A 14,784-nucleotide genomic window follows, 5' to 3' on the forward strand; every position below is an offset into this window, starting at 1 on the left:
TGGAACAACAGAACAGGTTAGCACTAGAAAGAAATAACTTTAAAAGAAAAATGGTTAGAACAAAACCACTATTTTGCCTTGTCCCAAACAATTTATTTCAATGATTTGACTTATGTTTTGCTGTGCAAACATGAATTATCATTTAAATTATGAGTTTGACCATACACTGAAAATTTCAGAATGCGGTTTCTTTTGAAATAATACAGTCATGTGATATTCATACAAATTATCTTATACACTTAAATTTAAAATTTACAGGAACAGTCTTGGATAGAACTGCCAGACTACACTGGCATTTAAAAAGCATGCAGACCATTGAGACATTTACAGGTTCAAATCTTTATTGTTTTAAAATTCTACATGTCTTTTACAATACAATAATTTGTTACTTAAATGGCCTTTTTATAGTTAATGTACAATGGATTCTCTCCCCTCACCCTGAACCTCAGTCATGAAATACAATTTCATCAATATGATTTTTTTTTTCTAAATAGATAATACAAGAATTCTCTGTGGTTTGGGAAGGTCCGGGTGCTTTATTTAAATACAAGAGCACAGATACTTCCCTTCAAATCTGTGATCAATCCTTCAAAAACACTTTTGAAGAGTGCAGACTTACCTATGAATGATTCATGTCAGCCTAACAAGGTACTTTTCTCTCTCTTTTACATGAAAGGGCTTTTTAATGCAATGAAGCAAGTCGCAGTAGTTACCTTTTCATCTACTGAGGCAAACTCATGTTGAAGAAAATTATGATTATCTGCATGCAATGAACAATCCTCTTTAAATAGCTGATGAATTTATACATATTATAAAGAATCTGTTAAAGAGAGCAAGTACTTTGATAATGATTTCACAAAAGGACATATGCTGGTAATGATAACTCACATTTAACACCTAATATGAACTAATATATATTTAACAGGCAATTAACATGGCTAGTAAATAAGCCATGATACACAGGATTTGCCCTTTCAGAAAATGAACTCATTTGGTCCACACTTCTAAAGTTATCCGGGTAAAAAATTGGAACAGTTAGGCCAGACATTGTGATGAACTTCTTGCTTCTAAAATGTAACATATTAAAACGAAAGAGTATATTGTGGAGCATTGTCATGTGACCTCAGTATAAAAAGATGGCTTGCTACTTGGAGTGATGGATGAGCACTGAAGGCCAAGCCAGAAAAATGGTAATGAGTTGAGTTTTCATCATGTGTTATACTTTCTTGTTCCATGGCACTGCTTTTACTCTGTAGAATTTTGTACCCAGAGGAACTTTAAATCTGTTTTGTGCCTAAGCAAAAAAACAAAGAGAATTATTTCAACTGTTGGACTACAAATAGTCAGCAGGTAACTACACTACTGCTTTATAATGGTTTATAACAGTATAATGGTAGCACTAATACCTGCATTACTTCTGCCAGCACTATTATGTACATAAAATATTCACTGTGATTGTTTGAGGACAATATCCTTTTGGGATGCACGTGAAATATATACAATGCAAGGAGAGAGATAAATGCTCTGAAAGGTCATACAGGTAAATCAACTAATATGGATGAGAATTCTAAAAGTTTAGAATATTTAAAACAAGTTAAAATAGAACTGTGGGGAGAACCTTTTGAGTTATACAGGCAGTTTTACAAGTTAGCAGCACTTGGCACAATTTTTTAAATGATATCTGAAAGCACTTGCTTCTTGATTAGATATTGGTAGCAGCTCAAATTTCTGAAGTAATTGCCCCAAGATTGATTGAGTTCTTAGATTTCTATCCTGCCTTGTAGAGAGGTGCCTACTACTGCCCTTTTGACAGTTTTAAAAGCCAAGAAAAGCAAGGGTTGTGCATAAATGCAGTAGGTTTCACCTCTCCACGGAACCTTGAGCCATACATTTTTTTTAAAAAAAATAAAATCTTAATGGATGCTAATTGATGTTAACAAATTGTAGGCCAGTTGCTAATATCCCCTTCCTGGCCAAGGTGCTTCAACGAGTGGCTGCTGGATAAGTCCAGGCACTCTTGAACAAAATGGATTATCTGGAGCCATTTCAATCAGGCTTCAGACCTGGGTTTGGAACAGAAACTGCCTTGGTCACCCTGTGGGATGACCTTTGCTAGGAGAAGAGTAAAGCGAATATGACCCTGTTGTTTCTCTTGGTCCTCTCAGTGTCTTTTGATACCATTAACCATGGTATCCTTCAGGAAAGGTTATCTGGGCTGGGAGTTGGAGGTACTGCACTGCAGAAGTTCCGTTCCTACTTGGATAGCTGATTCCAGAAGGTATATTGAGGAATTATTGCTCTGTCCCTTGGCAGTCATACCAAGGGTGACACAGGCCTCTATTTTATCCCCCATGCTGTCGAATATCCACATGAAATTGCTAGAAGAGGTTATCCAGAGATATGGACTGAGGTGTCACCAATATGCAGATGGAGCCTAGCTCTATGTCTCCTTTTCATCAAAATCAGGTGAGGCATTGGGTGTTCTGTACCAAAGCCTGGGTGTGACAAAGGACTAGATGAAAGGCAATAAACTGAGACTCAATCCAGAGTCTCAAATCCATTGCCCAAACAGGGCAAGTGAGACTGTTAACAAGGACTAGCCAACATGATAATATTATGCGAGTACTCTTCCATGTGCTGGCATTAGCATTCAACACCCTAAAGGGCTTTGGTCTAGGTTACCTGAAAGACTGTCAGCCTCAGCGTTTCTTTTCCAGGAGCCTCCACCAAAGGATGTGAAGTGGGTGGTTAATAAAAAGAAGGCCTTTTTTTCTATAGCATTCCGGTGAAGGAATGAGCTTCGCAGAGAGGTTCACCTGGCACCCACATTGTGCTGTTTTTTGATGCCAGGTTAAGACCTATTTATATTCCCAGGCATTTTACTTTCAGTTTGTTTTAAACCTCGAATTGTATTTTAAACCAATGTCCTGCAGTTAGGTTCTATTTGGTTATTATTTTTATTGTGTAGCTTTAAACTTTTAAATTTTTATATTGCATTTTATCATCTTATATTTTATGATTAGTTATACTGCCCAATAGTTTTTGCAATTGGGCAGTATAGAAGTGTAATAAATAAATATACTAGACAAGCAGGAGCCAAGGTTGCTTCTTCTATGTAGGGCACCCAACACCGACATGAGCAATTTGAACTGCAAAGTTTCTTGCAATAAGTTACAATGGTTTATCAAATGGTTTTCATGGATGATTTAATAGCAATTCCATGTTCAACTAAAAGAGCACTTCCATAAATAAATGAGTTGTTAATGAGACAGCTAACTTCGTCCAATTTTGTGGCATACAAAAACACAATGAGGGATGAATTAAAGACAATTACTTTCAATATTACTGCTATAACTTACTTTTAAAAAAAGAATTATGAGTAAAGATAGTACTCAAGAAGTTTGAAGGTTCTGACACCCTCTTATCCAATTTTAATGTACCATGGGGGGGGGGAATCTTTAATGCTTACCTTTTTTGCCTGACAATATTCCTTTTCCATTACTTTCCCCAACACCCAGGGTCTTCGAGATGCACCTGAAGCTAAAAGGATTTTTGTCATTACTAGAGGCATAATATACAAATTGTTCCTCCACCAACTAGACATGCTCAAAATTGTCTCAGGCCATCTGTCTAGCAGCTACTTCATTTTAATATTAATTACCCAAAAGACACCCCCCCACCCAAAACACCTCCATGCACTTGACTTATTCACATATAACAGAGCACAAAATGTTTGTTTTCCCCTCCTATCTCAAACTAGCATTTATTTTCCACAGTCGGCATATAAGATTTCATAATATTGCTTAATGGACAAAGATTCCATCACATCATCATATGAAATTTCAAACTGAAAGCATTAAAACCTTATGCACGTCTACATTTATCAGTGGGACATATTTTTGATTTATATTCTTTAGGTCTAAGCTAATACCTTATATTTAGCAAGTTCCGAATTATGAAATACTGCCATATACATTGAAATAAACTATAAAGACTATTAGAATAATAATAATTAAATTGGCATGATAGTACTGTCATGCAAACCACGATCACCAGAGGAGAGAGCTCTGCTATCTACTGATTGTCATCTAGGCCAGAGGGCATTTCACCCTTTTCACTAAGATTTGGGATTGGCCCTGCCTCCCTTTGCGTTGCTTCAAAAAGGCTCATCCTACTGCTTTTTCCACTATTGCCAGAGGAGAGAGTGCTAGTACCCACTGCCTGTCCTTTAGGCCAGACTATGTATCATCCTGTTCTAATAATACCTGGGACTGGCAACTAGCCCTGCTGCCCTTTGAAGCTCTTTAAAAGTCTATATTCCTCTATTGATAGTCTAAATTGATAGGTCAGGAGATGCTTCATTTTATTTTTGTTGATAATGAAATGATTTTTTAATTGCTTTGATACTGATGTTTTTTATGCACTTGTTCTAACTTTGCTTTGTTGTGAACTGCTCTGAATATACTGGATGGAAAAGTGGTATACAATTAACGTAATTGATTGAAATTGCAGTTAAATATAAATTTAATTAAACAGAGTATGTGTATATATTTATATATCCATATGTATAGACATATACATGTGTGAGTATGTACAAACAATACTGAAATTTTATCTAACATATGGTAAGAGTATTTTAAATATAACAGAAGAATACTGTCTCAAGTATTACGTTGTGACACTTACCACACTCACCTGGTTTGAGATCCAGGGCAGCGAGAGATTCTGAGTGTAAGAAATACAAAGTTGGGCTAACAGTAAATAATACATAGTTGTCGTGACGTTCATCCAAAATAATGAGAACCAAATCTCCAACCTGAAAACTGGATAAAAAGAACAAGGCTCAGATGCAGTACAGTCCTAAACAGGGTGACTCAGACGCAAGTGCCATTATGTTTTGGCTTACTCCCAGTCAAGTGAACACAGGATTGCAGCCCAAGTCTTTATGCCATTTTAGATTAGCTTTTAGGTGGTGTAGAATCTTATGTGGATGGAAATACTTTACCAGCAAAGTGGGCTTGTAAAACACAACTTTATATTGAATCACATAATCAGCTGTAGTTCTACAAAAAGGATCATGCAGTGATTTAAAGCAGAGAGCTTTAAAGATGTTATGGACTACAATGACATGCTGGCTGGGGCTTATCACAGTTGTAGTCCAAACCATAATAACATTTTTAACTGCTTTGTTTACCTACTTGGGTTCATTTGGGAGGAAGGATAGTATATTAAATAATTATTTACGCACCCAGTGGCATAACCTTCTTTTATTTCTATTGATTATACCTTCTTCAATATTATGTTGTTTTTAAATCCAAAAAGAAAGTTTAAGGGGGGGGGGAACACCCACACCTATCTGATTTTGTTCTTGCCTAAACATGGTAAGAAGCAAAGTTCTCAGTCCAATGCTAAAGTGGACAGTGCCTATATGGGAGAATGAAGATCCAAAGATAATGGCATCTCTCTCTCTCTCTCTCTCTCTCTCTCTCTCTCTCTCTCTCTCTCTGTGCGTGTGTGTTTATGTATTAACTTATATACAAGTATCTGACAAACAGATTAAAGATTCTCTTGGTGTACCACCTACCCTGCTACCCATCAGACTCCTGCCTGAGCTGACAGAGGCGGTCTCTGACTTGGTGTTGAAGGCCCTTAGGATGACAGTTCTGGGGGATTTCAACTTTCATGCTGAGACTAGTGGATCCAGGGCATCTCAGGACTTCATGGCTGCCATGACAACCATGGTGCTGTCCTAACATATCCTTACTGGGAGTGCCACAGGGCTATTTTATCCCCCCATGCTGTTTAACATCTACATGAAACCGCTAGGTGGGGTTAGCTGTAGATATGGACTGATGACATCCAGCTCCATCTCTCCTTTTCATCAAAACCAGGTGAGGCCGTGGGCATTCTAACTGCACAGGTGCAGTATTGGACTGGATAAAAGAGACATGGAGGAACTGTTAGTGGGTTGTTCATCTGCCCAGCTAAGCCCAGTAATTATTACTGGTGATTTATTGCAATTTTGAGTTGTAAGCAATTGTTTCGACAGGAGCAAATAGTTCCTTACTGGATCTGCTAGCTTGTTTGATAAGACTCTCTTCCGTAGAAGTATGCTAACAAAGAAGAACGTTAGCACCTGCCCCAATGAAAACCAAACAAAAGGATCTTTATAAGGATGCAGATCTCAGACCTGCCCTATATAAAGGTTTTCATAAGTCACATCAGCAACCTGAGAACTCAAGATATTATTAACAGCAGGTGACAGTGTGTGTGTGTGTGTGTGAGTGAGAGAGAGACAGAGAGAGACAGAGACTGAATAAAGAAGCAGTGGAGACAATTAAGTGTTTTAGACAATTACATAAACTCAGATAAACAAAGGCAGATAATCAAGCCACTTAACAGCCTTCAAAGATATTATTTTCAGTCTGCATTAAATTGGAATTTTCAAGAAGTACCTACTACGGTAAGACTTTGGTGGTGTTATTGTTGTTGTTTTTAAAGAGAATTTAATAAAACAGAAAAGCATTGCTTGACAATGATCAATATATATATACTTACTCTCTGATAGCAATTTTTTCAGAATGTCTTAGAGATACTGAAGACATGCTTTGAGACATCTGCAAAAAGGAGAAAGCATGATTATCTTCCCATTCTGTCAAGTTGTGATCTAACATATTAGTGCATAGGATCAAGGTCAATCTCAGAACATACTGATGTAAAACAAAAGACTTTGGATTTACCATTTTTTGTATTGCCTAAGGGACAAACTAGACCAATGAAGGCTTTCCTTCCAATGCAAATTGCAGCTTAAAAGGGAACAAAAGGGTTAAACTCCCCTCTCCAGTTGCTGTGATCTCAATCATTCCATCAGGTTCCAGCAGAGGGAGAGCAGGTCCATTCCATCGGAACTGCTGAGAAGCCAGCTACAGTTGGCTCCTTCTGTCCCCAAACGGTTTCCATTCCAGCTGGTCATTGTAAGAACTACTATTTAAGATTAAGAATTGGTTCTTTTTTCTCTCCCCATTGTGGTCTCCTGAGGGGATTTAATTACCCATTCCATGTGGTCCCGCTTACATCTTTGAGAAGCACCCAGGGCCTGCTAAAGGCCCTTGAAACTGGGGGTGCATCACTACATCTGAATAGCTCCTCTTCTCCCTGGATTAGGAATACTGTAATTTTGTGACAGTTTTTCCAGCCTGTTGAAGTGAGTCATACTGCACGGGCCACTTATGGGGATGATAAGTGGGAACAGAGAGAGAGAGAGAGAAAGAGAGAGAGAGAGGGAACAAAGTTTTTGCTGTGGAGTGGAGAAAAGGAGGGAGAGATAGATTAAGATCTGTAGCAAGACACAGGGTGAAGAAGAAGCAGGGGATAGAAAGAGTAAACAGAGTTCGAAGAGAATTAGTTAAACCAGAAACACCAAGTTAAAGTATGATAAAAACCTTTCCACCTGAGAAGCATGGGGGATGTTTGATGAAGAATCCAAATCAGCCTCAATCTCACCTCTGACCCGCAATATTAACAAAGGACTACATTTGCAGGACTCTGTAAACTACTCTTTCTCAGCAGAGCCCTCATCTGCAATAGGGGTATATCTGAACTATGCTGCAGGGTTGTTGAATACATTTTAGAAATCTTTCAAGGCCAGTCAATGGAAAGAATATTATAATCCAGAATTTAAATAATTGAAACCTGATAAGGAGAAGATGGAGGTGAGGGTGTTAATCTGACTCAGTTTTGTCCATCAGGCTCCTACATGCAACAACAGGTCAGATCCGATGGGCAGAGAGGTGGAGTCACGGCGATCTCTCATGAATTCACCCTCCCACCCCTCCTGAGGTACCCTTTCCAGAAATCTTCCAAGATTTGAGTGTGGGCACTTGGTGACAAGGCAGGAAGACAGGATAGGGTTTCCATTGGTGTCCTGGCCTTTAGGCAGCTGATAAAACTATACTGTTTCACCAAGCTGATTAAGGGTGCTCATTGATTTTAGATAGTTCTCCTATTTTACTGTTATGCATTTTATTAGTGTTGTCTGGAACTGGTGTATCTTACTGTGTTTATGTTTTATTATAAATCACCTCAAGCACTCATGTACTGGAGGGGCAATTCAGCAGTGTTTTAATTAAATAAAATTTCATGGCATTTTCAGGTCCAACCACCATCGAGAAATTACTAACATGGATTCTGATTTCATCAGAAAATCAAACAAGGATTTTTGAAACTGTTTGTCAAATTACTAGATCTGTTCCTAAGTCAAGATAAATCAATGAAGTTGCTGCTGTTGTTATTTGTCATCCCTTTGTTTATTTATTTATTTATTTAAGGATTTTTATGCCGCCATTCAGCCAAAAAAGGCTCTCAAGGCGGCTTACAAAAGTATTTCTTGACAGTCCCTGCCCACAGGCTTACAATCTAAAAGACATGACACAAAAGGAAAGGGGACTGGGAGGGAGGAGGAGGAGGGGGAAAAGGAAAGCAAATTCAGGCACTACAATCTTAGTTGGAAAGTTCAGCAGTTACAGGAGACAGCAGGAGGGAGGGGGCTCTCAGCTGGAGCTGGACCCAGGCACGGTGGAGAGGTGCCCGGCTGCTGCTTCCTCCCTCACTGGTAGCCTCTGCAGAGACAGTTGGTAGCAGGAGGGAGGGGGACTGTTCCTAAGTCAAGATAAATCAATGAAGTTGCTGCTGTTGTTATTTGTCATCCCTTTGTTTCTGTTAGGCTTTTCTATAAACTGGCTTGGCTCCAAAAATATCTGTGTTTGAGAAGAACGCCCTGGAGTGTATGTTGGGAATTGGGGTGGGGGGTGGGGTTAGCCAATTCCTCTCCCTGGCTGCAGTCTTTTGGGCCCTGAAATATCTTGGGCAGAGGAGGCTTGCAATGCAAGATAGGGGGAAGAACCAGACGCACACTCAGAAGTGCTTTCAGCCGGAGTGTTGAGATCCTTGAATACGAGTTCTACAGAAAGGAATTCCCCAAAAATGCAAAACCATAAAAGTAAAATCTGATATTAAGGAAAAACTTGAAAACATACAGTATATAAATATGATAAATACTCATTATGCAACTATTGAGAAAAAAATAAATGGAGATAAATGTGTTACGCTAATATTTAAGTTTTATATAATTTGCAAATATAAAACTTAAATATTAGCATAATACAGAAACAATTTATGCAAGAAATAATAAATTACATTTTTTAAAGCAGCAGTTTTTCATATGTGTTCTAATTTGAAGGGATCCTGGATAAATTGTGGAGGATTCAGTGAAAATCCAGATGTCTCATAACCCTTGGAAGAAGGAAAAATGTGATCCAGCATTCTCAAAGAAAAGAAGAATGGATGTTATACGACACAATATATAGTTTTTACTCTTTCTAAGTAAAAAGTAAGAACCCTTTTAGTTCCTTTTGTAATCCTAGCTTCTATTGTAATTTTAAAATAAGTACCTGAATATACCTGAATATAAAGGCAAGGAGTTGTCTTGGAAAAGATAGTTTTAGGATGGTTTTATCAAGAAAAAAATAGCCCTCAGCCCTAGGCGATGAATAAACTATTAAGTTATCTTATTCAATCATATGCTCGTACTATGAGCACTGATTTTTAAGCAGCCCCAGATCTGACTGAAAACCCCAATGCTACTATGAACAACAACAGTTTTCCTTGATCTACATCATATACCCTAGTTCAGGTGTGGACAACTTGTTTTGGCCTACAACTCCCATCAGTTGTAGCAAGCATAGCCAACTGTCAGGAATCATGGGAACTGTAGACCAAAACATTTGGAGGGCCACAAGTTACCTACCTCTGTCCTAGATCATGACCTTTCACTCTGCTTTCATCTGCTTTAACTGCAATCCCTGTTTATGTGCTTATAATCAGGAATGTAGATTGGCATTTACACTTCTACAAACATGCAATGCTAGATCAGAAAATCTACCCTTCAACTTTTCCAACTGTCCTATTTTATGATAGGGTGGGTTACGGGGCATCCAGTCTGTGTTGCATTATGTTGAGACATTAACCCTATGTGCAGTGCTCATATGGAACACACAAGTGAAAGTATGTGCCATTTTGTCAGCCCCACTTCTTTCAGAATCTCTCCTTTACAGCATTTAGAGTGCATGGCCTTTCATGGGCTCAGCCACAAAGACAACATCTTCTAGTGACCCTAGGCAGAAGGTGTTGTTTCCTTATTGCACCTGGCAGAAACCAATAGGATCCTAAAATAACACAAGCAACCTAATCAATGGATAATTGAACTTGAAATCCTTGAGCTCACAGAACATCTGAAGCTTGAGCTGAGAGGAGAATAAACTTCACAACTCTTCGTTGTTAGTAACATTGGACATATGATCAGAGTGTTATTATGGTGACGTAGATGAAATGAAGTGTTTGCTGGTAACATCTTGAAAATCAGGAAAAGAAACACAGTCATGGTCTTGATTGCTTCTTAGTAGTTCCAAAACCATGTAGCAGTTATAATGATAAAAGGACTGGCAAAAACTGGCTTTAAGTTATACCTATTTGTGGAATAATTACTTTTCCTTATGAAACATCCGTTAGTGCAAAAAGTTATCTTTAACCAACTTAACACAAATCAATGGAAGATGTAGAAGAGTTTTACATGAGAAAAGGTCCTCCAAACAGGAAGGAGACATTACTGTTTCAACAGTTTTGGATAGATATACCACCTATGATCCTTCCTTTAATTTTGTATAAACCAAAGGATCCCAACCAAGGGGGTGAATTCTCTAAAGAATGCTGCTCACTGATTCTGTGACTCAACAGGTATTTTTCGCCCCACAGCAATCAGCCCAGCAACCTCTATTCACCCTTATCCTTCACTGCTGCCACCATTTACCACTGAACCCTACCTCAGGTTCTCCAAGACTCCACTTCCAGTTTATGAAACAGAAATAACTTTTAATTAACACGAAGTAAAGTTATGCAGTTAAAAAGTTTGTGGTTGCAGTTGTTACAATGCTTGTTTGTTTCATACAGTTTCATTTGCAATCCTGCCTACTCTACCCACTAGACTACACTCTTTCTGCCCTTTCACTCTTTCATTAAGGAGCCATTCAATCCATCAACCACAAGGATCTAGCCTGTCGGCTGCAGAACTGTTGCATTTTGCAGAGAATCGTGAGGCACTTTCTAGGGCATATTCTCTATATACAACAGCGTGTGCCACTGAGGCCTGGTGGGCAGGCATTTCCTAAGAAACAGCCAACACTCCTGGGTGGGCTGTGCATTGTAGGGGAGGATCAGTAATTATGGCTTTTGGACAACGTATCAGCTATTATTGATCACTGCAGAACCCCAGGTACAGGTTGAAAGATACTGCTCAATATACAACAAGGGTCAAGCTTTTCTCAGGTCCCCATCGCACACACCCTTCTAATTGTGTGTAAAGAAATTCAAAACAAAATAACAAAACCCAACACTCGCAGATTTCCAGATCTCATCATGGGTTCCAGATCCCCAAGTAGGCACACCTTTCTCATTATGACACTATACTTATATTCCTCACGTCAGACCAAATCTGCTCCTAGCAACTCATTTGGGAATACTGCTAGTAAGGTTGCTCCTCCTGTTTAGCAAATAGAATTCCTTTCCAGAAATCATTTTAAAGCATTAATTTTTATATCTTAACACACTACTCTTTAAAATGTAACACACACAAGCAATATTACTTTTCCATGTTTTGTTTATAAAGAAAACCTCTCAAACTTTAAAACACACACACACACACACACCGATTTTAAAGGATTTGATTTTCTTTTGCCTAACCTTTTGCCATTACATCCTAGGGTAGTTTGTCCTAATGATTTCATATAAAAAGGCATATTTACATGAGTGAAATTACTTCTCATTGCCACATATTAAAGCATATCTTCTACTAAAAATTTAATGTTAAGCTGCTTGTTTAAATACATATATTTGTTTTCTAAAACAGAACTTTAATAATCCATATAAACATGCATACTTACCAATCTTTGATTAAGCCTCTTATTTTCTTCCTCTTTCAACTGCAGTGTCTATTAGAAAATACAAACCATTCGATATTTTATTTAGATGCATTTCCCACATATTAGCCTCGTGTGGTGCAGAGTGGTAAGCGGCAGTTACTGCAGCCGAAACTCTCCCCACAGCCTGAGTTCGATCTCAGCGGAAGCTGGTTCTCAGGCAGCTGGCTCAAGTCGACTCAGCCTTCCATCCTTCTGAGGACGGTAAAATGAGTACCCAGCTAGCTGGGAGAAAGGTAACTGCGACTGGGGAAGGCAATGGCAAACCACCCCGTTAAAAGTCTGCCAAGAAAACGTCAGCGAAAGCAGGCATCCCTCTAGGAGTCAGCAATGACTGAAGTGCTTGCACGAGAGGTTCCTTTCCTTTCCCATATATTAGTATCATACCTTCATATACACTTTTTTGATATTTTAAGCCTGAAATCCTATATCCACTTATCTCAATGAGGCTTACTTCTGAGTAAATAGGATTGCACTTCTAGAATCTCTAATTTTTTTTAAAAAAACAAGGAACTCAAAATATGTCTATACTACAGGTCTGATCTACTGTGCCAGATAGCTTTTTGAAAGCCTCCTCTGAGTTTGATATGACTTAGAAAAGCAAGTGTGAACTTTACAACTCATGAACAGCAGACTGAAAGAGAGTGTTTTGAATTGAAGACTTTTCTTCTCCTTAAAAACAGCTCCATAATTTGGAAACCCAATTTTAATTAAAGAAAAAGTTAGGATTTTTTTCTCCCATTAGCTGGTAGAGCAACCAACAATGGTGATAAATGACATAAATCCTCACAAGATTTAATATGTGCACTTTGATCATATTAATCTATTTGGCTAAGTTTCCAAGAATTAACCTACCCACCCACCCCCTACACATACTTTAAGTTTATGACACCTAGGTAGAGGAGGATGGGAGGCAATCTGAAACATTAATTTCTGTAGCTCAGGGATGGGCAACCTGTGACCCTCCAGATGTTTTGGCCTACAACTCCCATCATTCTTTATATGTTGGCTAGGGCTCCTGGAAGTTGTAAGCCAAAATATATGGAGGGCCACAAGCTGCCCACCTCGCCGTAGACAAACTCTCCACAAGCACTAATTTCTTGGAGGGGGTGAGAATAAAAAAAAAACCTCTTTCCTTCTGTATTGTTACATGGCTGGCTGGATGAGATGTGTATAAAGAGTTTAAAAGCCAGTCACACATTCAACAAGACTATGAAGGTAAACACACATAATGTTGTCATACTGGGAGTGGCTCTCAATAGCCTAAAACAGAAGCATTTTCCAGTGTTTTGTGTGAGGTCTTTTTAACTAGAGATGCAAGAGATTAAACTTGGTGCCTTTTGCATACAAAACATGTGCTCTGTCACTTAGCTATGAGTCCTTCCCTCAGTCACATAAAATTTAAGAAGTATCAGAAGCTAAACATAAATCTTTTCTGTTTCCCGTTTTATCAGGCATGCTAAATGAGTTTAATTGCCCTAACAGAAAAGAGTAGTATTAACTTGGAACTGATACCTCTAAGCATCTAATATGAGAACTGACTATGCAATGTCACAGAGATGACTGATAATGTCAACTTGGCAGCACTTGGACCTGTGTATGAGAATCTAGGCCTGTCCTCCAGCCTTGAAACTCAGGCCCCTCACTTGTCCAAACTATTAATCAGTGCTGTTAAAGATGCTGCATTTATCTTTGGATAGGACCAACTGTTTTAGAACACGGATAAATTCATTTCTCATTCTCTCAAGTAAGCACTTTCTAGCATTTTAAAAATCAGATATACTGAGCCAGTAAAACCAGAAAACCAATGGACATTCTAAGCACGATGACAAACTGAAGTGACATGCAAAGACCCTTCCCCAAGGTGGCTGGCAGTAGTATCCATCAGAAAACAGGCTGTCTCAGTGGGTCCTGCTTTCTTCCAGAAAAGCCTTCACCAACCCAGTGCACTTCAGATATGTGGACTACAATTTCCATCATCCCCAGGCAGCATGGCTAACAACAATTTGGGGAAGGATGCTACAGAAAGAGAAAACAAAAATGCTGAAAGTTCCACTTTTTTCTTCTCTGCTTACCCATTAGAGGAAGGGTGGCCTCCAATGTGGTTTAAGCTGTCCTTTTTCTGTGCTAATAAATTCAGCAAAAATGCAACAATACATTCATACATGAAGACAGCTAATCTATCCTTAAGACACTTTAAAAGTAGGCTGGTACCAGGAGAAAAACTACTCACTTTTTCTAACATCATTATCCTCTGTTTTTCTTCAGACATCTGCACGTTTTCACTAAAAAAAACACAAACACACAAAAAACAACCACAAGTTATTAACAAGATGTGCAGCTTTATTAAAACCTTTCTGACAATTTAACATAATCATTTAAGTAAATTAATTTATCACTTTAAAATGAGTATCAATAATATGACATTCATCATGAGATTCTATGCTACTTCTCTAATGCAATTGATAAGCTATACATTCCCCATCATTAAATAATTACAAAAGAAGTTATTATTATTATTATTATTTATTTATATAGCTCTGAAAATATGCATGATATTCCTTGAAGCACCCCTACGTGCTAATAATATATTATATTACTATGCCCTGAAATTCTCTAGAAAACAAATTAAAAAACCAACAATGCTGTCGCATTGTGGGGTGCGTGGTGATATGGGAAATGTTCCCTCCAGATCATTTATAATACATCAGAACTGAGATTCAGTTCCCACAGGCCTTAATCATGCATTAGTATC

At 38.3% G+C, this 14,784-nt stretch overlaps 1 protein-coding gene across 2 annotated transcripts in view; it reads right to left on the reverse strand.

The window, feature by feature from the left end:
• Nucleotides 1–323: 323 nt before the first annotated feature.
• RB1CC1 (RB1 inducible coiled-coil 1) overlaps nucleotides 324–14,784 on the reverse strand; it is a 68,872-nt gene continuing 54,411 nt past the window's right edge. Inside the window, exons 19-24 of one of the 2 annotated variants that reach the window (XM_063130715.1) lie at nucleotides 14,263–14,314; nucleotides 11,994–12,041; nucleotides 6,559–6,617; nucleotides 4,687–4,823; nucleotides 3,470–3,540; nucleotides 324–1,294 (exon numbers count right to left, since the gene is read on the reverse strand). In XM_063130715.1, the coding sequence (XP_062986785.1) occupies nucleotides 1,217–1,294; nucleotides 3,470–3,540; nucleotides 4,687–4,823; nucleotides 6,559–6,617; nucleotides 11,994–12,041; nucleotides 14,263–14,314 (445 nt within the window). In that variant the 3' untranslated portion in view covers nucleotides 324–1,216. The remainder of the gene's footprint in view (nucleotides 1,295–3,469; nucleotides 3,541–4,686; nucleotides 4,824–6,558; nucleotides 6,618–11,993; nucleotides 12,042–14,262; nucleotides 14,315–14,784) is intronic. The other variant, XM_063130716.1, reaches the window with a different exon arrangement.

This window comes from Elgaria multicarinata, chromosome 7 (assembly GCF_023053635.1).
Source record: "Elgaria multicarinata webbii isolate HBS135686 ecotype San Diego chromosome 7, rElgMul1.1.pri, whole genome shotgun sequence".
Lineage (NCBI taxonomy): Eukaryota > Metazoa > Chordata > Lepidosauria > Squamata > Anguidae > Elgaria > Elgaria multicarinata.